Consider the following 26,306-nt stretch of genomic DNA (forward strand, 5'->3'; position numbering starts at 1 on the left):
CACAGGGGTTCCGACCGTAAGCCCGCTCTTCAGGCCCCCACCCCCTTCCTCCACCTTTCTGCTCCTCTGAACATGCCTCATAGCTCGCTAGGAATGCAAAAAAGTGACATTTCCAGCTTCTACAGAGTTATGGCCTTCTAGTTGTTTCCTTCCTACCTGTGAGATATCTAAAGATGCCATGTTGTGTTTCACACACTTTCTGTGAATGGTGAACAAATGGCTCCCTCTTTATGGCCCTTTAAGCCTTAGGAAGGTGTGGATGGGCACCTTTCCCACTTGGTGCTCCTTGTTGTTTCCTCTCTCTGCCATTAGAATGTGATGAACAATATATTTGTTTATTCTTATTTCACTTATTTATACCTTATCTTATTCCAGAAAATGTTTAGGAAAATATAATTACCCGTGTGAGCACAAGGGCATAGCTTATTTAGCCTATTTTATGAAAGCTTCCGTGTAATAGCAGAGTTCATCCTCAAAAGCATTTTTCTCCCATAAAGCTTATTTTTTTTTATAAACATATATAAAAATATATGTTTACAAAGATTTTATTTTAATGACACTAAAATCTCAATGAAGACAAGGTGAAGTAAAGGAGCATTCTTATATACTAATGCTAAAAAGAGTAAACCATAAGTGTTTATCAAGAATCTGAAGAATAGGGCACCTGGGTGGTTCAGTTGTTAAACATCTGCCTTTGGCTCAGGTCATGATCCCAGGGCTCTGGGATCCAGCCCTGTATTGGGCTCTCTGGTCCATGAGAAGCCTGCTTCACCAACTGCCACTCCCCCTGCTTGTGTTCCCCCTCATACTGTGTCTCTGTCTCTCCATCAAATAAGTAAATAAAATCTTTAAAAAAAAAAAAAAAGAGTCTTAAGAATGTTCATTTCTTAAATCCAGTAATTCAACTTCTAGGAATATATCTTATGAAAATAGTCAGAGATAAGCATCAAAAGTCTATATACAAGGGTACTTAGCATGATTTCTTATATTTAATTGTAAGTAAGTAAATAAAAAGCAATAATAGAACCATTACTTAATTATGGTCTACCCATGTGATAAGATATTATGCAGGCATCAATTTTTTTTATTATAATGATGTGAAAAATACTAATGATAAAGTGAAAAATTATCTCTTTTTAAGTTAACATGTACCAATATGCATGTATTTACATACACGTAGGGTGAAACAAAAAAATCAAAATGTTAACAGTGACTATCTGGAAAATAGGTTAAAGATGTTATTTACCTTCCCTTTATACCTCTCCGTATTATCTTCATTCTTTCTATAATAAATATGTATCACTTTCATAATCAAAAAAGAGTTCATGAAAAAGAAATTCTAATTGAGGCAAACCAGGCACTCCCACCTCGTATTGAAATGGTTCCCCAATTATTCTTCCTTGTATTTCCAGGATTTCTTCGTTGTGAGTAATATTAAATTATGGGAGGGACAACACCACAGGTTCTTCTCCCACAGGTTCAGCTTCTCATGAACACCATTTATAATTTTAAAATGTCCAAATGTCCATATGCTCTCTCAGTGCCTATACATTTCACATACTTTCTGATCTATTTTCCACCCTTCCTACCTTACAGAATTATCTGTCTCTGAAGACCTTCATGTGAACTCTATGACTCTATGTTTCCTTCTTTGGAGAATATAACCTAAATTATTGCTTATAATTGAAAAAAAAGAAAGTCTTGCCATGTAGTTTCTTAAAAAAGTTCAGCTTCCTGTGAGTTATAGATGGCATATTTATCATGGTTTAAATGAAGTAAACCCTACTTTGGGGACCACATTTTTTGTTCTGAAAAACTTAATTTTTTATGCTCAGAAATCTATTCCACATCTAGAGCTAGTGAAGTTTAGGTGTACTCTATCCTACAGAACTAAGTTCCAAATTCTATTGATCTTACAGCTTTTTTGTTTCTTATTTTCTCCAAGTTGGGCCAGGGTTGAGGGGCAGGTAGGGAGGTATTGGTCCTTTAAATTTAGATCCAAACAATTCAGTGCAAAATGTGCTGTCTCTTTTACCAAAGGCATAAATTTTAAAATGCCAGTCTCCTTTTCTATAATCAACACCACTAATTTTAGCCCTCTTCTGGGGAGGCGGGGGGTCAAATACAAAGAAAGAAAATACTAATACCAGCCGAGTTTTTCTTACTTTTAAAAATGTTCCCAAATAGAAAATAAGACGCATACAAGGTATTCTGGCCCCAGCTTTCCACGTCTTTCCATTCCTCCTTCCCACCCTCTGTGCCCATCCCCCTCACCTTCACTGTCCTTTTACTAAGCTGACGCTTTTCAAGTGTGTGTTTCCTTTAGAATTTTGTCAATACCTAAGATAGAGAAGTAATAGGGGAACCCACCACCTAACAAGTTATATTTCGTTGAGGTTCTATTCTCCACAGGAATAGCTTTCTCACCCACTTCTGACCCTTACAAAGGTCCTTCCTAAACCCTATAACTAACCCCCTGGCAGAAAGAGTAAAAAGAGCACACCTCCTATTTTCAACTTCACACAAACTCCTGGAACAGAAAAAGTCCTTGTGATCCCAAAGAAATAATCTTCCACAACACTGGGAAATTTGCATTCTATATTCAAGACCAGAGGGTCCCCAACTCCCCACACTTTCTGAAGAGACCCCACAAGGCTAAACCTCATGGCACCATTGAGAGCTCTGCCCTTTTCTGCACAGCACAAAGGAACTGGCATGTCTGTAGATAAAAGAAAAGCAGAACCTTAGGCTTTGAACTCCCCAGGAAAAGACACAGCAAAAATGATGGCATGATGCGATGTTTTCAAATGCACAAATCTTCATTTGTTTAACTTAAATATTTTAAAATATGTCCTATAGCATTTATTCTTGATTAAACCTCTTCTAGGTAGTTCATCATTAACGGTTTCTTTACAGTTGCTGTGCAAACAGTTCATTCATACCTATGACATATCAAATCTCACAGACGTGTTCTTTAATTGGATTCATTTATTTCTAATCTCCCTGAGCCCTTACTACTGTAATGCTTGACTAAATATACATAAAACTCTATTATTTAAATTGCTAAAATAAATTTGAGGTGTATTTTATGAATAAAAATTCACAATTCAATGAATGTTCTGCCATTATTATTATTATTATTATTATTATTATATGTCTTGCTGATGAGGTATTATTTAAAATTGTCTGGTAGTGTTTAAACAACTTTAATCAGGGACGCCTGGGTGGCTCAGTTCGATGAGCAGTTGACTCTTGATTTCAACGCAGGTCATGATCTCAGGGTCCCAAGTCAAGCCCCAGGAGCACCCTGCAAGGGGCACCAGTCTCTGTGGGAACTCTGCTTGAGGATTCTGTCTCCCTCTCTCCTTACCCCTCCCCCCTTCTTGTACATTCTCTCTCTCTCTGTAAAATAAATAAATCTTACATTGGGGAAGGTATGTGCTATGGTGAGTGCTGTGAAATGTGTAAGCCTGATAATTCACAGACCTATACCCCTGGGGCAGATAATGTTAGTAAAAATAATTTAAATAAATAAGTAAATCTTTAAAAAATAAACAACTTTAAACAAAATAAGTGTTGAAACAGAATAAGTTCTGAATTATCTCTAGAGATTTTGGATCGCCCACCAAAATGCCCAAATTTTCATTGCCTTCATATTTGGACTCAGAGAGCTTATATAATACTACACAGACTATATAGTTATCCATAGAGTTCATTACCAGAGATACAATAGGCATCTGCCTTCATTTATGAATTGTAGGACTTGAGAAGTTTCCTTGGCCCCCACAAAGAAGTCTCAAGAATGGCCCATTGTTTTATGCCTAAAATCTACTGTTAGATATTTACCTCTTTGCCTTTAGACAGAGAGCTCAGAAAAGGTTAAAAGAGTCAAGTCTCATCTATGATTTTTCTTTGGTTCCATTTACCGACTACTTTCTTTACAGCAGTAGTTCTCAAACTTCATGCACCAGAAGCCCCTGAAGAGTTCCTTCAAACTCAGCTCGCTGAGCCCCACCCCTTAGAGTTTCTTATTTGTAGGTCTAGGATGGAGCCCGCAATTTGCATGTTTAACAAGCTCCTGGGGGGTGCCCATGCTGCCAGTCAGGGGGGTGCCCATGTGCCCATAAAACTGGGGCAGTTGTTCTATGGGATAAGAAAAACAAAAGAAATCAGATAAAAGACCCACAGAGAAGATGGAAAACCACTGTAAAGGGAGGGGACACTGGAAAGACAAACTTCACGCCTTCCCCAGGGCCCAGCCTTACTGCGCATCTCACCAGACTGTTCCCACCCCATCCCTGTTTGCTTCCTTTCAGCCTCCTCTGGGGACACTACCTGCTCCTGCAGATCCCACAACACTGGAGAGCTACAGGGCTTGGACTTCAGGCTGCGTCTCAGTTACAGCTCACTCTCCAGGGATCTCATGCTCTCTTGCTGGCTTTAAATCTTACACATTGATGAGCAACCCCCATCTCCAGCCAGACCTCCCCGCTCAACGGCACCCAGATCCAACTGCCTGCCTGACATCGCCACTCAAATGAATGACAGGCATCTCTAAATAGGCCCCCACACAACTCTTGCTTGTTGCCTCTGTCTGTGAATCTGCTCCTTCCCACCATTCACCCAAGCTGCTCAGGCTAAAAACACAGATGCTGTCCTTGACTCCTTATTTTTTTTTCCCAACTTCTATATAGTTTATCTGTAAATGCCATTTGTCTACCTTCAACACATCCCAAATCTGATCCTCCATCACTACCTCCCTCTTTCAAGCCATCATCTTCCCTCACCAAGGCAATGGCAATCATTTCCCAACTAGTCTCCCTCTCTCTACCCTCCACTTTTCCCAAAGCTTATTTGCCACATCAGCCAGGTGACCTTTTCATAGTTTAAATTAGTTCATGCCATGCCATGCCTCTGCTCAAAACTCCAGTGACTTCCCAAAGCCTTTAAGACCCAGCATGGTCTGACCCTGCCTATTCTAACATCAACTTCTTATGCCCCTCCCCTCCCTTTCTCTGCTCCAGCTACAGTGACCTCATTCATTGACTTACTCACCTAGCTGGTCTCTACCCCAGGGCTTTTGCATTTGCTTCCCACAGCTGAGAATGCCCTTCTTATTGGTATCAGCATGGCTACCTCCTTCCCTTCTTTCAGGAGTCTTCAGAGAGGCCTTCTCTACCACCACCATTTCCTTGTCCTGCCTAATTCTTTCATTTCCTGACATTATAGGACATATTTATTTGTTTATTAGTACTATCTGTTTCTTCCTACTAAAATTTATCCTCCATGAGGGTAGGGACCATGTCAGTCTTGGTCACACTACAACCCTCCTATAGACCTTGGCACCCATAGGGCACTGGGGAAAGACTTGCTGTGTGAATGTAAGAACTGTCCCATTTGCTAAAGGAAGGACTACACTCTACAACACTTCTTATCATCCTCTTAATCATAACAACAAAAATTCAGCTAATGCTAATGATAGAGATTTGTTCATAATGGAGGTCCTATTGAGTCAACTGGGAAGAGACACAAATAGAAAAGAGATGATAACATAGCATACCTAAATATTTCCCCCTGATTTTCAATTAGCCCTCACAATAAAATGTTACCCTGCATTTTGTTATTTCTTTAACTGCTGTAATTGGAGGAATGAAATTGACACTCACTCTGCCCTTTGCTTTGTGGGCTTCATCCTTCCAGCATTCCTGAGCTGGAATCCTGCAGGGTTCCATTACCCAAATCCAGCACAACAAATGCTTCACTTTGCCAGGACTACAGTAAAATTTCAACAGCTAATAGAAATGCTTTGTCTTTCAACAGTCTTAGCCTCTGAACAGCTTATAAAAATTAAAATGAAAAAACTTGTGTTTCATTTGGTTTGTGTCAAAAAAAAAAAACAAAAACCCTGCTCTTTTCCTGTCATATATTTGGACACCAATATCAATTAATGGGAGTGTCGAAAGAAGTAAATCTCATGGGTTCTTACCTTCAGCCACCGGAACACTTTATAGTCATCACGAGTGCAGACAGTAAAATGAATGACTGAGGAACAGCACCAAGCTACAAACCCCTAAAAATGCTCAGAACCAGGGATTCTATTTTTGTAATGGTTTTCAGTAGGAGGAGGCAAGAGACAGCACATTCTCAGATTGTATTACCAGAGAATGTTGCTATTCTCAGAGAGATGTAAAAAGTGGCAAGGGACTTGGGTTTAAAAGTACAAACAGAGAGAGAATCCCACCTTAATGGGGACCATTATGACATCCAGTTCAATATAATGAGGCTATTTCCACGATCTGGCCAGCAGCCCATATTAGCACGGCTTTACTGATGTGGATACAACAAATTCTGTTTGAACAAGAAATCCCCAGGAAAAAGAAAAAGAGAGAGAGAGATCCTTTCACGGTCTCTATCCATTTAACAATCAATCAAAGGGAAAATATCATTCCAGTAAAGACAGCAAGGCCCATTTGAGTCCTGGTAAAATATTAGATGTTCCAAATAAAATAGTGTTCTCTGGGTATGTGTTGCTGTTCTGTGGAAAGGTCATAACTATTGATGCCTAAACTGGCGAAGGGGACGTAGGGTCCGACCCAGGGGTTAAGCACATGGCGTGGTAGCTGACTGGGTTCTGAGTACATCAAAACTTCTGTGAAGCTATTAGGTCACTTGGTGGAGACCCCATATTGAACTCTTTTAGTGAACTATCCACAGACTTTTGCAAAAGCTCTTCAAAGTGTCTTATTACTTCCCAAATATTAGGTGGAATCATATGAAACTGCCAATATTAGACCGCTTTAAATGTAAAGAAATAGCAATTACATATGGTCCACCTTTTTTTTTTTTAAAGATTTATTTATTTATTTATTTGACAGACAGAGATCACAAATAGGCAGAGAGGCAGGCAGAGAGAGAGAGGGAAGCAGGCTCCATGCTGAGCAGAGAGCTTGATGCAGGGCTCTATCCCAGGACCCTGGGATCATGACCTGAGCTGAAGGGAGAGGCTTTAACCCACTGAGCCACCCAGGCGCCCCTCATATGGTCCACCTTAGTACAAGGTTACCAACTTAAACACATGCCAAAGAGGAAATCAGGTGGGCCCTGGAGTCCTGTCGCTGGGTTAGCATGTCGACTCAGTAGCTGTGTTGTGTTGGCTAAGTTACTTGGCTTCTCTGAGCCTCTGGCATAAAGCAGCAGCCTCCTGAATGTAAGTCCTTCTTACCCCCTGACCTTTCTAAGTATGACAACAAACAGAGCATCTTCCCACCCCTCCTTCGCTTGCAGCTGACAATCACATAGTCTTTCCAATCACAGTCTTTTGAATTACCCCTTACAAAAGGAAAGTTAAAAATATTACAAAGACCTAAGATTATTAGAAACTTTTTTTAATGTAATAAATCTGCAAAGACTATTTTGACTCTAATGTGATTCTTCCATGTAAAACTCAGTAAGATTCCTAATCCTATTAGGAGTCAACCCCACAAAATACTAAAAACTCCATTCAAAGCAGAACAAAAAACAGCTCAATATCATTGCAACAGGTTAAAAATCAGCTTGGCACACACAACTGCTCTCTCGGCCTGACAAAATGAGATACTCAGGATCCACGTTAGGCAGCAGTGTTTTTGTCGGAGTTGAGATGGACTCCCTACCCTGCAGCCAATCAAGATCTCCCTTGAAGGCACACATGCACAGCCCTCCCCAGGGGCTCAGCCCCTCTCACTGCCTCCACTCCCTCCCCACCACCTAACCAAGGGGAGTCTGACCACTCCTCCAAGCTTATTCCCCAGGTGACCTTAACAGTGCCAAGGCATTTGGGGCTTTCTTCTAATTGTGAATGGAAGCGCTTCCCTCACTCCAGGAACGAATCCATCCTCAGCAAGCCTATAGGGAAATTAAGCTGGAATAGACCTTGTACTTGTGCTTATTTCTTTTAACAGCAGGTACTGTCTCATTCATTTTGATATCCCCAGAACTTGGCACAATGCCTGGCACATAATAGGTGCTCAAGAAAACATTTATGAATGCTTAAAGGCTTACTAGTCCTAATCATCTGAAGTAGGATCTAACAATCCATTCCAGATGGATCAGCACGATTGGGGATTTCTCATTCTTGGGCAACACTCTGCCTTCCTAAGACTCACGCTTTCCCTCCTTCAGCCCAAAGGATCAGAGGCATTTATTTTGTGTTTACTGGCAAGCCAAAAATTATTTTATTTAATTTCGCTGAAGCAACCACCCTAATAATTCATATTTACTTGATGTTACTCTGTGTCAGGCGCAGAGCCAAGAACCTCACACATTTTCTCATTTAATGTTCACAGTGACCCTATGAACTAGATATTATTATTATTACCCACATTTTACAGATTAAAAAATTAACAAGACAAAAAAGTTAAGCAATTTGCTCACAGTCACAGAGATAGCCAATAGCAGCACTGGAATTTGAATAAGCAATAGACCCATAACCCAAGCTCTTAACTACTAAGCTATGTTGCATATTACAGTAGAGATAGCTCATTTCATAATATGTTTTGCAAGTACCTTGTAAAACATATTACAAGTACCTTGTAAAATATCCCTACGGTTATCAGGGTTAAAACGTTCTAAAAAGCCTAGGATTTAGACTGCATCATATTCTAATAACATTATGATTATGATGTCAAACACAGGACAGAGGAGGCCTTCTGGCCCTGCAAATCTGGGACGAAAGAATCAGGTTCTTTGCACCTCTCTCTCATCCATTCTGCGGATGTTTATTGTCCTAATGTATACCTCACATTTTGTTCTACAAATGATTTTTAAAATATGACCATTATACATGTGGCAATACTGTATATTTGTTTCAATAACATTCCACTTTCCATTCAGAATACTGACATCTCTTAAAATGTTAAAAGCTGTGTTATATGCCTGTACAGGCATATATATACATATGCTAGACATATACACACACACACTAGTGTCTAGTGTGTGTATGTGTCCACACACATACAGTATTACTAAGGCTGGGTGAACATGTTCAAAATATATGCTAGCACTAATTTGAGAAAAGTAAGAGGCTTAGAGAAAATAGTTTCCAATCCAGATGAAACATATTCAGTTCCAACAAAAAAGTTGAGGGCAAAACAGACACATGAAAAAGTGCTCCATATCACTTGGCATCAGGGAAATACAAATCAAAACCACAATGAGATATCACCTCATACCAGTCAGAATGGCTAAAATCAACAAGTCAGGAAATGACAGATGCTGGCGAGGATGCGGAGAAAGGGGAACCCTCCTACACTGTTGGTGGGAATGCAAGCTGGTGCAGCCACTCTGGAAAACAGCATGGAGCTTCCTCAAAATGTTGAAAATAGAACTGCCCTATGACCCAGCAATTGCACTATTGGGTATTTACCCTAAAGATACAAACGTAGTGATCCAAAGGGGCACGTGCACCCGAATGTTTATAGCAGCAATGTCCACAATAGCCAAACTATGGAAAGAACCTAGATGTCCATCAACAGATGAATGGATCAAGAAGAGGTGGTATATATACACAATGGAATACTATGCAGCCATCAAAAGAAATGAAATCTTGCCATTTGCGACAACATGGATGGAACTAGACCGTATCATGCTTAGCGAAATAAGTCAATCGGAGAAAGACAACTATCATATGATCTCTCTGATATGAGGAAGTGGTGATGCAACATGGGGGCTTAAGTGGGTAGGAGAAGAATCAATGAAACAAGATGGGATTGGGAGGGAGACAAACCATAAGTGACTCTTAATCTCACAAAACAAACTGAGGGTTGCTGGGGGGAGGGGGTTTGGGAGAAGGGGGTGGGATTATGGACATTGGGGAGGGTATGTGCTTTGGTGAGTGCTGTGAAGTGTGTAAACCTGGTGATTCACAGACCTGTACCCCTGGGGATAAAAATACATGTTTATAAAAAATTAAAAATTAAAAAAAAAAATAAAAGTTGAGGGCAAAACGGTAAGAGGAGGAAAGAAAACCCAGCACAGATAAGAACAGTGAGACAAGCACTGAAGCTAATTTGAAGAGTAATAATACTAATTGTGCTATAACGTTCATGGAAAAAAGAACAGTGAGACAAAGATGCGTACGTCACTGTCCCATCTCAAAAGACCGCACCTCTCCTTCCGCCCCTACTTTCTATTCCTCCCCTGGTAGCTCCACCATTCAAGCTTCTCTGAATTCTGTGCTCTCAACAAATAGCCCAAGGGTATCCTTTCCAACTGTACTAATCTGAGTTCTTAAATACTTAAATGGAACTCTTCTACTTTTCCAACTAAATTGTAAACTCCTCAAGAGATGCTAAGACCTCTGCTTCGTATATTCATGCAACAAATCATTGCACTCTGGCGTACTCTCTGAAACACTTGATTTGTCCAAACCCAGGCCATACAGATTAAAGGAAATTTACAAACATTCTACTGGACACCATCAAAAAGGCCAGTACTGCATGTTTTAATCACTTTAAATTATAACTACTGACATTGGTAAAGTTGGCAAATATTGGTTCCAACTAAATTAACTTTAGAAATTTGATAAAAGCTAGGTTCCGAGAACCTTCTTTTTCCCTGTAATGCACCTTCCACTTTGCCTGGGACAAATAAGGTGCTCAATAAATATTGGCTTCCTTCCCTCCAAGCACAAAGCTCAGCTCCCTGTAGAATACATAACGACAGCAATGAAAAACAGGGTGAGTTTAACCAAACTATAGAAACCATCACCCACAAAGAAGAGCGCAACACTTGGAGATGTGTGTCTTGAGGAACTGGGGAGGGGAAGGAAGATAAACACTTATATTTGTGAATTTGAAGATATAGCAATTCAAGTTAAAAAGGGAACCACTCCTCCCTTTTCAAACTTTTTCAGCTGACATCACATAATTGGCAAGAGCTGATAACAACAGTTATTTTGAGCATCTGCTTTCTGCCAGGTTCTGTGCTGTATATATACATTACTTTATTTAATTTTCCTCAGTCCTTAAAAGGTGAGTAAAAATATCCCCATTGCACGGATGGGGAAAATGAGGCTCAAAGAAGTAGAGCTGTGCTCAGAGTCTCGTAGCTATAACACAGCAAAGCATATTCAAACCCAGATACATCTGAGACCAAAGCCCATGCCTTTCCCTTGCAGGTTGCTTCCAATGATACTGTGGGATTTTATAAAAACAAAATCACAATCCAACTGCAATATAACCTCCCAGAGTAAAAGTCACAGATGGTAAACAGATGGTCCAGCCTCGGCCAGACCCTAAGCATTGTCAATGCTCCGTAAAAGTAAGTTCTCTTCTCACCACCCCCCTTGCCCTGCCATCACCATGGACCACCTTTCTCACCCCTGCCAGCTCCCTAGACCTCAGAATGCCTGAGGCAGGAGAAGGAAGTGGAGAAGTTACCCCCTCAAACAAGACAGAACGGAATTCCAGAATGAAATTCCTCTACCGATAAGCACTCAGACATTTCCAGGTTTCATCTAAACTCTAACCAATCCTTTCTGCAGGACTACTGAGGCATAGACACTGGCACTTCAACCCAGATGAATTTTCTATCACTACCTGCTCACCTGGAAAGATGCCACAAGCCCGTGAGAACAAACAGGAAAGCATTGGATACATGGAAATAAGTAACAACCTCTTACTAAATCATCAAGACATGCATAATCCACCCACCCACACACACACATACATACACACACCTTGAATCAACGTAACAGTGTTCACTAAACAAACTGTGAAGTCAGACAAATGAAGTCAGAAGATGAAAACATACTTCTCAGGAGTTCCAGTAAAGTTTCATTTGCATTTGTCCATTTGCAATCACATGTATATCCCTGCCTTCAGGAAGTTAATGACCATGTTGTTCCATGATAAGAAGCAACCGTCAGAATGCTTTCGGCCCCAACAGCCAGAGAAGAGTGGTCAGGCTGGTCATTTAGCACATACCAAGGGCCTCCCCATAGGAATCTTTTAAAGAAGAAGTCCTGTGACTCAGCGCCCTCCAGGTCAGGCAGGGCAAGAACAAAGAAAGGAATGGAGGCCAGAGAAGCCTGGGGAGAGGGAAGCAGCCCAGTAGCAGCATTGCCAAAGGGCCAAGAATGACTCACTTATGCTGGGAGGCTCTGCATCCCAAGCCTCCCTCCACCAACAGAATCCCCAGGAGACACCATTTTCTGCCATTTTCCCTCAAAATTTAAAAAAAAAAAATATATATATATATATAATATATACATATATACACTACTAGTATATATATATATACACACTACTAGTATATATATATATATACACACACACTACTTTTTAAAAATATGTATTTTATTTATTTATTTAACAGATCACAAGTAGGTGGGGGGGGCGTGAGGGGGAGGCGGGGTGAGGAACAGGCTCCCTGCAGAGCAGAGAGTCTGATGTGGGGCTCAATCCCAGTATGGTGGGATCATGACCTGAGCTAAAGGCAGAGGCTTTAATCCACTGAGCCACCCAGGAACCTCAAAAGCGGAACACTATTTAGGAAATACCCCATTGCCATGGGAGGTCATTTGTGTCTCCTCTGATGAAAAGGATGATTTAGCTTGCCAATCCACTGACGTTTGTTTTAACACATTTAACAAAAACATAAAATATTAAGTCTGGTTGCAGAAATGAAATACTTAGGAATAGCAAGAATGTATCTATGTAAACTAAAGGCAAGGAACTCAGGGAGAAACTGAAATGTATGCAGGCCACATTTTTTTCTTATAAAATGAAAATGTCCTTAGTGAGACAGGGGGGAGAAGATATATTTTTAATTGAATGTGACTGAGAAAAGAGCATTGCTAAATTTAAACCACTATATTGTCAATATCTGTACATATTTATGAAGCAGCAACAGAGAAACAGCTTTTTAATTTTCTATCATGAGATCAGATGAAAGCTTATCCGGCAGGTGGGTGGGCTGAACATAGGCCTCACCCATTTAAATCCATCCCTCTCTACCAGATATTTTCTCCCCTGCAACTACCTCTGCCCACCACCTGGCATACAGTAGGAGTCAATACCCCAGGCTTTAATCCTGGCTTCCCCACTTATTGGCATATCTGATGTCAGTTTCCTCACCTAGAAAATCCCTGCCCTCACCCTCATACAGAGCTATCAAAGGAGCAAACTAGGTAATGAATGTGACAGCTCTTTGAAAGAAATACTCAGCTTTTGTGATTATGCTATATTCAGCACTTGTAATAATAATAATAATACAAAATTCGTACATAAATGATGAATTCAAAACTAAATACAGATCATTTTGATTAAAAAATTACAATAAGTAAAAAGGATATGAAGGATAACATTATTTAAGTGAGTACTGGTGGTATGAACTATAAAACAGACTAAATCCCCGAGCACTTTCTTTTAATAAAGTGTTTTAGTAGTTATAAAATCACTATTAATTACTATTAATAGTTTTTACTGTTAAAAATTACCATTTATACAAATGTGTCTTCAATTCATTTCTGTAATCAGTCACTTACTTAAAAGATCATTTTAAAAAGGACAACTGGGGCTTTGATGTTCAATATTATTATAATAAAGATTAAACACAATTAAGGATCAATCTAATTTACGGGTATACATTAGAGCATGATTATTATTTTTAATGATCAAAAAATTAAATCTAAGCAACTAGTGCTCCACAAATCCAAAGCATGAGAGTAAATTATTTTATATTTTGCTATGGCTTGTTAAGTCAAAAGGCATTTGACATTATTTGACATTATTTATAATATAAAAAATGGTTTTGTTAACCAGAGAAATAAAATCTATTTCTATAACTTTATATATTGTTGGTCAAGTTTTTAAAAAGCATTTTCTAAACTTTCCTAGTAGTAATAACAATTTAAATTAATAAAAATATAATTTTTAATTTAAATGCTGAACTTCACTCAGCACTATCAATACACTTGAAAGAGCAAACTAACATGAACATATTTTAACATCTGCTGCCTTGTGATAAATTTATACATAAGGCTTTATAGTCACAGAATATGATAATACTTAAAGACCCTCTTTAAATGTGGTAACTAAAAAGATAAAATATTTTTAAAATAAATAAATAAATAAATGTGGGAACTACAGATGTTTTGTGAAAAGAAAAGCAAAAATATTGGACCTGCAATAATTACAATGTAGAGACCCCCTTTTTTTTTCTTTTACATGAAGGAAGTTATGTCTCCTTTGGCATTTTGCTCAAACTTTTCTATAAATGCAAAGGATTACTCAGCAGGTAGTGTTGCATAGACCACTAATTCAAATTGTCTATTTGTTCTGCTTTTTATAACACTGAAATAGAAATTTTAACATAGAAAATTCCTATGTGTTCGATGAATCACTCTAAAGCAGTTTGTGAGATTTTCCACTAAAACAACATTCGATCCTAAACTTAGGATGTACGCAGAGAAGCCTCCCTCACCAACAAAAAATGGTTAAAGATATTAAGTCTGTGATTCCCAAGTTACCAAAATAACTCTCAAAATCTCTCTCTTTTACTTTCCAGAGAACAATGTCAGAATTGTATTAACTTATAATTCTTACTAGAAGTCTAATTTAAAATACACTAGCATTTACAACTATATCCCATGGAAGTCCCCTCACGAAACACCAACTATCAGTCAACTTACTGAGGTCATATATCAGTGAGTACTTGATGAATGTCAGTGACAGATTGTTTTTAATGGCATCAGTAAACTAGATCTCATGAACATTTTTGTAACCTTCTACACACATGTGCCGCTATAAATGGTACAGTAACTATGTAAGAGAATGTTATTTAAGATGAAGAATCATGATGTTTGTGGCTTACTTTGAAATAATTTCGTGGAAAAAGAATGCACATACAGAGAGACATACATATAGATAGAAAAGGAGATAAAACAAAAATGGCTTATATTATAGACGATGTGTGGGTATTCACTGTACTCATCTCTCAATTTTTCTGTATGTTTGAAAAATTGATGTCCTTAAACATTTTAAAATGCGATTTTTATACTTCTATGATTTATCCTTAAAAGTAGATTTTTAAAGTTTTATTTTTATAACATATGAAGTTTAATAACCTAAAAAGAATCAAGATTCTTCTTAATTTTTCTAGAAATTACTATTCATAGTTTATTGGTTGTTCCACAATTTCAATTTTCTTCACATTGAGTACTAATGTTTTCCATCTGAACTGGCTATGAATATTTAGTACTACTAATTAAACAAACCCAAGGAAATATGAATATAAGAAAATTACTCAGTTTTTACACAGAATTCCTTATACTCTTCATACTTGTCTGGACTTTCCCCAACATTCAGTGTTACTAGACAGTATCTCCATTCATCTATCCTCCTGAAAATAATCAGGGAGAGTGGCCTGTCCTACTGAACACTTATTTCAAAGCCCATGGGCACTCAAGACCTATAAGAATGATTTTTTTTTTTCAATGTGGAACATAAAGCTAACAGGTATGTGTGTCTTACAGAAAATCACGAACTGGTCAGTCTTTTGGTTTGAGAGAAGCCTTTTGTTTTGTTTTTGTTTCTGAGTTTTAATGAAGAGCTGTATAAGCTTTAGGGACCCTCAAGCACCCAGAGAAAAACTAAAAGAGTTTTTAAAAATTTAATCATAGTGTCCTCTCCCTTTCCTCTGTAGATTTTCAGAACACCAACACGTGTGTGATGGTCGTACAAAGATGGTTACCTCAGCCTCTAAAATGCCTGTATTCGCAGATGCGGTTGCTTATTAGAACAAGGTTACTGAATATTTCTATTCATCATCACTTTTGTCAGATAATAATGATGAGTATTTCTAGGCATGTTTTAACTTCAACGATAAATTGGCCATCAGGAAATTTGAAAAAATGAGTTTCTTATGAATGCAGCTTCCATCAATGTCACTCCTTCATATAACCAATGCTTATTTAAAATTCTCTCTACTTTCATGATACGACAATCCCTGAAAAATGTATGCTACTAACATGTCTAAATTGGGAAAACATCTGGCCTGCCCAATTGTGGTTTTAAGTACATTGTTTGAGGTAGTATATTTGGAAAGAATTCACTTATCATTCTCAGGCTGCAAAGAGAACTAGCCTTGAGAACAAATGTATGTGGTAGTTCACTGCTACCATAGAGAATCAATAGCCATCTATTTAATTTGCTAAGACAATGTAAATTAGTAACTTCCAGCCAGATGTGTGATATACACATCAAACAAACTGCAACCTGTTCATTATGAAAATCCTGTCAACACACACAGAGCCACTTGATGACATTTCGTCTAAGGCAGTTTCCACATTTGCAGCTATAAAAATTGTCTTAAGAATTTTTATACAAAGGATTGGAGTTGAGGCTCATAAAAGGGTAATCAATTTCAGCTTTTCATCTTGCGTGCTTCTGTGTGTTTATTTCCATTTTCATTCCGAGGTATAAAACATTGAGAAAAATATGAGCCTTGCTATTTTTCCTTCTGAAAATCATTTATCCTCATTACATCTTTTTAATCTGATATAAAGTTGGTAGCCTAATCCTGCAGCTCTGGAGAAGTGTGTGAACTGAAGGACAGAGTCAAGAGAAGAAAGGAAGTACACTTATCCACTGGAAAACAGAACAGAATATTTCAAAATGACTCCAAACATAAATTAAGCTTACCCTTTGGGAGGTCTAACTTGCATTCTGATCATTTATGTGGGTCTGTGTGACTATATACCCTGCTGTTTGATAAAAAATGATTACTAACCACAGGCACCCACCAGAGAACAGAGTGCATGGATAAGAATTGTGATGTCTCAGCCATACAAAGCACCTTCTTAAAGAATGTCCATTTCCTTTCCATGGTAAGCAGACATAATTTTTCACTCCTTAATACTTTTGCTTCACAGAGTGGCTTATTTTATGAATTATGCTTTGCCATTTTCCCTTATGTGTACTTTGATAATATAAAAAATGCATTCATAAAATAGACGGTTTTATTTCACGATACCCAAAATATTGGTATGTTTTCGGCTCTGTATTAAAATCCACAGCTTTCTTGCTACTACAAAAACCCAACAGTATTTATTTTAATGCCATTTATTAAATGAAAGGAATAAAAAGATTCCTCTTAATAACCAGCTATTATTCTTGAATACTGAATCCTCATTTAAACCAAAGTCATTTCTGAAGTCTATTGAATTAAAATTTCTTATTAAACAGGCCACAGAGTAAATAGTCTATTTCCAAGCACCATATTTTCAAGCACTACATTTTTAATTTGGTGATTTAAAACGAGGTAGAATGAGTGGAGAGTCCTCGTGGCCTATTAGTATAGTGTGATTCCAAACAGAAACCCTTAACTAACTTCCCAATGAGAAAATAGCATTTCTACTAAGCGCTGGGTGTGTCAATGCTTCCAGAGTAAATAACTCCTGAGGTCCCCTAAAATCACAAGAATTTCAGTGACTACCCAAAAAAACCCAGAAACTGTGCACACAAAAGGGCTCTTCATAAAGGCTTCAAACCTGAGCAATTCAACTTCACAAACATTATACAGAAGGCGCTTTCTTCACCAGCCGCACACCAGGCCACGTGATCAGCCTGCCGGGCCACACCGCGGACCAGAAATGATTATTGTTTCTAGAAAGAATAAGGTTCCATTGCCACCACCAAGGCCGTCCAGCCCAGTCAACTGTGCCCGTTGCTGGCACCCCGAGGCCAGCTCCTCACCTCGTGAGACGGTCCCAGAACGCGTGGGGCCTGGGCACCCGCCAAGACTCGTGGCATTAGCCTGGGTCCCTTTGCTTTCTGGAGGTTAAATTCACACCCGCCTGGTCACTTAAACCCCCATTGCGTTTCAACGGAAGAATCATTCTCTCAGAACTCTTAACTTTGGAGTCTCTGGTTAAAATTAAGAACTTCAAACCCAGATTTGAAAAAGTGAACCAGATGTCCTGTTTGTTAACCATAAATGGCTCCGTACGTCGGACCCTTTCCTCTCTCCCTCCCTCTTTTTTCTTTCTGCCGCATTAAGTTTTATTTAATGCAGAGTTCGCTTAAAAGGTTAAAAGAGAGAGAGGGAGCAGGAAGCAAATATAGACTGTAGATGGAAAAACTCCTAAATCTTTCCTTGGAATATAACTTTGTAAAGATAAACGTGTTCAAGCTGCCGCCTCCCAGCACAGCCTGCTGTGGGTTCAGAACCTGCCTGCGCCCCAGTGGACCCCAGTCTCCTCTAACCCGCAGTGCCCACCACCCTCTTGGAGACCAGGGTTGCCTGGAGTGGGCGAAGTGTTCCAGACTTGCACTCACGTGAGGACATAGTTGACGCTGACGATACAGTGTGGCCTGGAGGAGCGGCTGTTGTGGACGATGGTCGCATAGCTCTGCACCCATACCCAGCCACCGTGCTTCGCCAGGAACCTGTAGTACTTGGTGGTCACCTGCCCCTTCACGAGCACTGATGGGAGAGACAAAAGGCTGCTGGGAGTGAAGAATCAGCTGCTAATCTGGCCCAAATGCAACCCCTGGCGGTGGGAGTGCGGGTCCCTATGGGCCCTAATCGTGCCCAGGCAGGAGGGAGAGACAACCCCTACATTCCCAAAGGAATAGATTGTTCTGTTACTTTGCATCACGTCCTCCAGTCCCTAACGATTGGCAAAGGGGTGGGGGACGCTTAAAATTGAGGGATTTCCCCTTTCAGCTTTCTAACTAAGGAAGGTGGGGTCTGGGCAGCTGAACTCAAGAGACTCAGGGTCCCTGTTCCTCGAAATTAAGTTCAAAGCAAAGCTCTAACAAAAGCCGAAGCAGGTCGGTGCACGTGAGTCAAGTGGGCTAGCTTCAGTTTTTATTCCTGTCTTCAGTGAGGTGTGCAGCGGGCAGGAGGGGAAGCATAAAACCCCTCCTGGGGGAAATTTACCCAGAAACTCGGAAACTCTTCCCGGGGACATGAGAGAAACAAGATTGGTCTCAGCTTTGGAGCAGCCGCTCCCTGGCAAGGGCCTCGCACCACCACCCGGCGAGCAGGGCTCCCACCCTTCCGATCACTGCGGACTGAAATCACGCCCTCTCCCCGCCCCGCGACGCGCGGGGCTGAGACCCGTGCGGGCAACAGCGGTGCCTTACGCAGGTGATGGGCGCAGCGCAGGTGGAAGGTGTCGCAGCCGTGCACGTGGTGGTACAGAGTCTTCTCGATTAGGTCCTGAGGTTCGTACCCCGTCAGCTCCGCCACTCTGCCGAGAGCAGTCCTCGCGGATGAGCTCAGAGAGCCGGGATGCACCCCCCCCACCCCGCCCCGCCCGGGACAGCCATCTCAGACCTGGGCTCCCGCCCCCCTCCGCAGGGCCGCGTGAGTCGCCCCGTCTGCAGAATGGGCTCAGAAGGTCGAGGAAGAGCTCTCAGTCACTGAGCAAGACCCCTCTCCCGCTAGCGTGATCCTTTCCCGCCTCGGCCCCCCACCTGGAGTCCAGGAAGATGAGCTTCATGTCCAGGCTGGCGCGGAACATGAACATATTGCTGTGCAGCTTGATCTCCGTGACGGCGCTGGGAGGCAGCGAGTGGCCCACGGCCACCAGGCCCACGTTCTGGTAGCAGCCATCGAAGGGGGACATGTCCAGGCTGTACTGGCGGATCTTCAGGTAGCCGCTGCAGTGAATGACCTGCAGCGGAGGGTGAAAGGTGGGGGAGAGACTCAGCCCCAACCCGGAAACGTCTCCAAAAAGGTGGGTAAGGGATTGAAATACTCGGCGACCCCCCGGGGCCACAAAGGCCGGGTGGGCCTCGCCCCCGCACTGAGAGGTCCAAAGTTATTGGAGCACCAGCGTCTCAAGGAAATGACTGTCCTGCCCCACAGAATCCACCTGAGAGCGTGTAAAAATGCAGAGGCCTGGCAACACCTGCCGACCCGAACTCCTCAAAAGCGGATAGTGGGGCTCTGGAACCTGCATTCTAATCGTGCTTCATCTCACCGAACCGGAGAACCATGGATTCGAGCTAAAGCTCTGGTTCATAACCCCTTGGGGTCGGAATCTGACGCTGTGCGTAAACTCTAGAATCCGCAAAAATGACCCACCATTTCAGACGCTTTGCACACCCCTAAAGCCCATTTTAAGCCCCAGATTAAGAGTCCCAGCGGCCCGGCCTTAACCGGACACAGTGAAACTAAGTCTTAAAACTTAGTAGCCGCCAAGTGTTCACAAATGACAACTCTCCAGGTGTTCCCGGGCAGGCAGCGCTGCGACGCGTGCGGGGGTGGGGATGCCGTCGGGGCAGTCGGGGACGCAGCAATGTCCCTCCCACGCCGCAAGCTCCTCTTGTCCTGCCCTTTTCCCCTACACGCGGGTCGGACCGTCCCTCTCAGCCACGCACTTTGTAGCCACCGCACGTGAGGCCCGCGTTCCTCTTGGCCAAGACGCACTTCATCCTCAGGAAGAAGGAGCGCTCGATCTCATACTCTGGGAGAGAGGAGCGGAGGGAGGGGCAGGCTGTGAGCCAGGGAGATGGGTGGTGCCGCGACCCAGTCCCTGCCCCCGCCCTTGCCTTGCCTAAGGGGGGGAAAAGCCACAAGCCAAGGGAGATGGGCCCAAGTGTCAGAGGCTCGCGCCGCTTACCCTGGACGAAGTGAGAGTGGTAGGGCTGATGGGCCGTGAGCACCGCGGTCATCTCGTCGTGGTCCGCGGGGTGGATGTATTCGTAAATGCTGTTCCCAGTCAGCTCTACCTGTAAAGAGGGGGGTATCAGCTTCTCCGAGTTGGAGGAATGCCCATGCAGGGCTAGAAGATTGGACCAGGGTGTCTACAGGGCTGTGAGGACAGGAGCGAAAGCTTCAGGGTCAGCCCTGAGTTTTAACCCAGTTGTGTGGTTGGCTACCTATTGCAGTCTATCTAAGCCTCAGCTTCCTCATTACTGTAATAGTAATTACAGTAATAGTAGTACTAGCAGTAGTAGTTCTCTGACAATGTTCAAGTGAACACATCTTTAGACTTTTTTAGACATTTTTAGACTTTAGTAAGCAACCGCCACCCATGGTGTTTGACTTATGGTAGGAACTCTAAAAGGTAACAGAATAAGGGGTGAGAATAGGGAAGTAGAGGAAAAAGGAGACGCAGATCTGCCAGCTGAGATGTTTCCAGTTCCAGAAATGCACATATAAGAGCTTTGGGAACGCACCCCGACCCTTACTGTGGGTCTCCAGCTCTCAGTATAAACATGGAAGGCTGGAGGTATGGACCACTCACCTACCTGAGAAAGACCCAGGTGGACTGAGGCTGTCTCTGAGATGTACATGATCTTCCCATCTGGGGCCACCACAAAGATGAAGCCATCCAGGGTCTAGGGAGATAGAAACAGAGTTGAATAGTCAGCCCCCTGGGCCATGGGGCTGAACACGAGAGATGTTCAGCCAGAAGAGTGGACAGAGAGGGTAGAGAAGCTGGTAGGACATAAGGCATAGAATACCTGCCACAAGAGTCCCTCTCTTGTTCATCCAAATATGTAAGCATCTGGGATATGTGGCCCACTGGGAGACGCCCGGAGGAAGGAGCAGTCAAGACTACTGCCCTCCAAGACTCAGGATCCACCAAAATGGATATCTATATCTATATGGATATAATGGATATCTATCACACACACACACACACACACACACACACACACACACACATAGGGGACAGGGACCACAGCCTACAAAAAGAGGTGGGTAGGTTCTTGGGGATGTTCTTGGATGATCACTGAAAGAATGAAAGGTTTCCTGTGTCAGTCTTGGAGGACTCCATAATGGCAGCATCCTATAATGGAAAGAGTACCAGCAGGGCTTGGGAAATGGGCACTGAGCCATATGGAAGGGCTGGTAGTCTGAAAAGTTTGTAGACAGAAAGAAGGCAGCTGCCTAGTAGCTCCAGAAAGAATCTGGGAAAGGGGGTTTAGGAAATGAGAGGCTTTCCAGGCAGCAAGTCTGTAAGAGTAGTGGTGTAGTGTTCACATATGTGTGTGTTTACATTGATGCATCAAACTGACAGACTTTCCGTGAAAGAAACTCCTATCCTAGACTTTTCCTATCCCCCTATCTCTGTGAATGAGGCTTTAGTCCGGGCAATGGGGACATAAGGATGCGTCAGATTCTGCTCTCAAATTGCTGGAAGTCCAGCAGCAGTGACCCGCTAAAGATAGACATGATGGCAGCACAGCTAAAGAGACAGGGCTGTAGGGGCCCAGAGGCTGAGTGGCCAGAGGCCTGGGGGAGAATCAGAGGGCCTAAGAGGAACTCTTTGACAGAGCCTTGAAGTGGACGTTTGAACTGGAGATGAGAGAAAGGGTATCCTAGGTAGAAGGAATGATTTGGCAGGGATTGGGGGGCAGGAGGGAGTATCTGGTGTACTCAGGCATGAGGGACTTGGTGTGCCAGAGATGGGCTAAGAAAGTACACCAGTGCCGGGTTTTCGGGAGAGTTTGAGATATCAATCAGAGGAATTCAGAGATGTTCCTGTAGGCATCAGGTTTCCAGCAGTTTCTAAGCAGGTAAGGAGGGGAAATAGCATGCTTAGGGGTGTGTGCGTGCACACGCTAGTGTCTATATTTCATTTTGTTTTGATTTTTAATGGCAGAATGTGGACAGTGATCTATAGGAGGAAAAAGTGGGGATGAAGATTTCAGAGGTGGTTGACCCTAAAATTGGGTGGTCACAGGCAGATGAGGAAGAGGGAGAGTTTAAGTCAAAGATGGTTCTAGTTGTGGAATTTAACAGTGGCAGAAAGAGAAGCTTAGAGTGACTTCAAGGTCATTGAATAGAGGCTAACACCATAAGCCCAGATTGAAAATTTAGGGAAGCATGGTGAGTTTTTCTATGAGTGGAAGACTGGAGGAGGGAAGAAATGAATCCTTGTCTTGGAGATGCTAAACTTCAGGTTGATGCAGATATCCAGTTGGCAGTAAGAGAGAACGGTCTGGAGCTCCAGAAGGGTGTCTAGCCTGAAAACCAGCTGGAGTCATGCAAATGTGGGAAAGAAGTTGAGGTGATGGTGTTGGCTGAGATTACCCTGAGGCCTTGAAGCTGTGAGAGGAGAAACAGAGGTGGAACTTTGGAGAAATGCCAGCATTTGTAGCCAGAGAGCAGTGGGGAAACCAGAGGAGCAAGCAGAGAGGGAGAAGAATCTAGGAAATTGTGCTACTTTAGAAGCCAAGGGAGAGAGTGAATGTTGAGTAAGCAGTATCGCCTCTGTCAGGGATTTCCCCAGAGGTTCTCTTTTCAGTGAGGTCCTCTGCAATGTCCCCATTTTAAGTGGTACTACTCAAACCCAGCCCCTCCCTCCCCTTCTTACTTTTCTCCACAGCACCTGTTATACTACGTCATGTCCCTGTCTGGGTTGGCAAGGCTGCTGGCCTTGGAATGTAAACTCTATGTGGGCAGGACTTTCTGTCTGGCACATACTTGGCCCTCCTATATTTGTGGAATAAACAAAGTCAGGCAGGGTAAGAGATGAGCATCCTTATGCTGATATCAAAAGGTGATAGAGCCTGGCAGAGCACAACAGTTAGGAGAGATGCCAGACCGCAGGGGTGTGGAAGTGAGGGGAGCAAGGTGAGTGAGGAAACTGAGAGGATAATTAAGTTCTTCCGGAAGTGTGGGATGGAGAGGGAAAAGACGGGGCAAGAACTGGAAGGAGTGGAAGATTGTTTGGGTTTTGTTCTTTCCTTTATTTTGATGAGGGACATTAGAGGGGAGCATGGAAAGATGGCGGGAGAGTGTTGTTGAGCAACAACTGACGAAGGTGTCTCTGAGAAAGGAGACTGACAAGGCCTTTCTATTTAATTCAGAGGTTTGGAGGCCACAGGCCAGGCCTGTGAGGGAATGCTTACACTGGCCTTTCTGTGCTCTGTGGCACTAGAATCTCTTTTGTCTCCAGGACTGGGGTGGGGGGTGAGGGGGACAAAGTAGCAGCAGCGGGACGGGGAAGACATGAGATGCGGGTCCTGCCCGGCCCACGGGGAAGAAGCCGCTCAGAGTCTCACGGTGCTATTTGGGTCTGAGGCTCCCACATGAGGAGCTGGCGGTGGACATGGATAATGATAAGGGGGTAGAGGGTGGGAGACAAGTGTCAAGCCTAAAAATGCCACAGGGAGTTTTGCTATTTTAAATATTTGCTATGCGACTTAAACGGGCAACGGGCAATTTAAAACGGTGTACACTGCAAACAACGCTGTAATGGGCGCCTCCACATTGGGTAAACTCATTACCTGGGGAGCTGTATGTCTGTAGGCTAGGGTCTGCACGCGGGCTGGGCTGGCCTGGGGTGAGATTTCAGGAGAGAGAGGAGGGAGCTCGCAAGCTACAGGGAGGAGACGAAAGAGTTGCAGACCCAGCTGGATCTGGAATGTGTGGACTGAAAGCACTGATGGGCGTTTCTACCAGATTCCCGTTATTCCTGTGTAAATCCTTCATTTCTGGTGGTTTTGCAGCTTGGCCCAGCGTGCTCGGTTCTTTTGGCGGAATGGTGTCAAATGGCCACCTCCCTCGGTTCAGCCATCCTGGTTTGGGACCTTGAGGGACTCCCTTCTAAACCTAGCGTGCTCATTGTCACCTTGCCTCCCTCTCTGCCTGGAGAGGTGCCATCCTCACCCAATGAGGTTAAGAGCTCAACGTTTTAATTTTGGAAGGAGCTGTAGGGACTGCAAGAAGGCCACGTCTGGGACCCATCCCATTTCCCTAAAGATCAAGAAGCCCAGTGCGGGGCCAGGCACCTGAGCCCTCAAAGCCTGTGTGCTGACGGGCCATTACCTGGAGCAAATGGGAGCCCAGTTCTCTGCCCACGTTGTCCAAAGGGCTGGTGCGACTCGAGTGGCCCCACGCCTCGCCGAGTCCTGTAGAGACAAAGAGACAACCTTTAGCGATGGGACTCTGACCTGGCTAGCAATTTGAGTCTAATCTCTCCGTTATTGTCACACACCCCCCAAGTTCGCACACACGACCCGATACCCTCCGAGATCGACCGCACCGGGACCTCCTAGGACGCAAGCGGGTAAATTTCGGCCCCGCCCTCTCGACTTATAAAGGACTGCTTAGAGGTCAGGCTCCCTCTCCCCGACCGGCGTCGGTTTCTCCGGGAGGGCAGGGCCCTGGCTGAGAGCCCCTCCTGGCAGTACCCCAAGTGGCTGAATTTGAGGACCGCCTGTGTCCAGAAGGGGCAGACACCGAACCCCCGCGGTTAACTTTTGCATAGGTTCACTAGTGTGGTTAGAGGGGTGAGGGACACTGTTTCTCTCCCAAAGTGTCATCATCTTCCTTATCAGGAGGCCGAGTGTGTCCGCACATCCAGCAAGTGCCAGGAGCGAGTACCTGAGGCTTAGAGCAGGGTCCAGCTGGTCCTTGGTGGGCTTTCTCATTGGCTGCCAGGCTCTCCAGCCATTTTCCTCCCCTAGCCCTCTGACTTCGATTCCCTCCGTAGAAATCCGTTTGCTTGCGGATGGTTCCCAGCACCAACATCCCTGAACAATCCTTCTTCCTCTGCTTCCCCTTCTTCCCACCCTGAGCCAGCCCTCGATTTACACATCCTAACCTTGCCTTTCAAAAAAAAAAAAAGTATACCCTTTTTTTGAAGTTGCTTTCAAGTGCTTATACCATCTTAAGCAATATTTCCTGTTCCCTATTGGATATAGACAATCATTCAGTTTCTCTACTTCCCAGGCACCATCTATTAACAAAGACAGCCCCTTTCTCTCCTGGATGCTACCACGTTAAGATCTTTCCAGGCTTTGCCAGAAATCATTTCTCCGATGATGCCTAAAAAAATACAATTCTCTGCATACCCATGGCTGATGTTTTAAAAAATTAATACGGAATCTGCTATAGTACCTGTTTGCAGAAAGAAAATGAAAAAAAAAAAAAGGCAGAGGAAACTTAAGACAGAGGTTATACTACCTGTAACTACTTACAGGTAATATTTTTTTTAACAGTGTTGCTGCTGAAATTAATTTTACTAGGTAGTTAAACTCTTTTATTCTTCCACCAATAAACAAGGTTTAACATGACAAAAAGAGGGGTGATTTACTGATTTGCTGCATTAAAGTACAAATCACCATGAAGTACACAGTGACAGACACACTCACATTGTAATATGGGGGTGAGGGCGGATCTTTCGGAATAAAACATGGAGTTGGACTCTTAAAATGTGTTGGCCAGAAGCTGCTTCCTAAGCAAGCGATCAAAACCCTGGTAACGAGTAACCAGGAGCGCCCCTTAAGCTCGAATCGGGTCTTTCTGGGTGTTTGCACATCTAAATAAATCTAACGATTTCCCCACCGCTCTGC

The 26,306-nt window shown here is 42.9% G+C and overlaps 1 protein-coding gene across 1 annotated transcript in view; it reads right to left on the reverse strand.

The window, feature by feature from the left end:
- The window catches only part of SIM1 (SIM bHLH transcription factor 1), a 74,166-nt gene that overhangs the window by 39,233 nt on the left and 8,627 nt on the right, over window positions 1–26,306 (reverse strand). Inside the window, exons 2-8 of the mRNA XM_004767091.2 lie at window positions 24,778–24,860; window positions 21,246–21,335; window positions 20,615–20,723; window positions 20,373–20,458; window positions 19,464–19,663; window positions 19,131–19,237; window positions 18,318–18,465 (exon numbers count right to left, since the gene is read on the reverse strand). Of these exons, the coding sequence (XP_004767148.1) occupies window positions 18,318–18,465; window positions 19,131–19,237; window positions 19,464–19,663; window positions 20,373–20,458; window positions 20,615–20,723; window positions 21,246–21,335; window positions 24,778–24,860 (823 nt within the window). The remainder of the gene's footprint in view (window positions 1–18,317; window positions 18,466–19,130; window positions 19,238–19,463; window positions 19,664–20,372; window positions 20,459–20,614; window positions 20,724–21,245; window positions 21,336–24,777; window positions 24,861–26,306) is intronic.

Source organism: Mustela putorius, unplaced genomic scaffold (genome assembly GCF_011764305.1).
Source record: "Mustela putorius furo isolate JIRA1106 unplaced genomic scaffold, ASM1176430v1.1 tig00000759_pilon_pilon_pilon, whole genome shotgun sequence".
Taxonomy (NCBI): domain Eukaryota; kingdom Metazoa; phylum Chordata; class Mammalia; order Carnivora; family Mustelidae; genus Mustela; species Mustela putorius.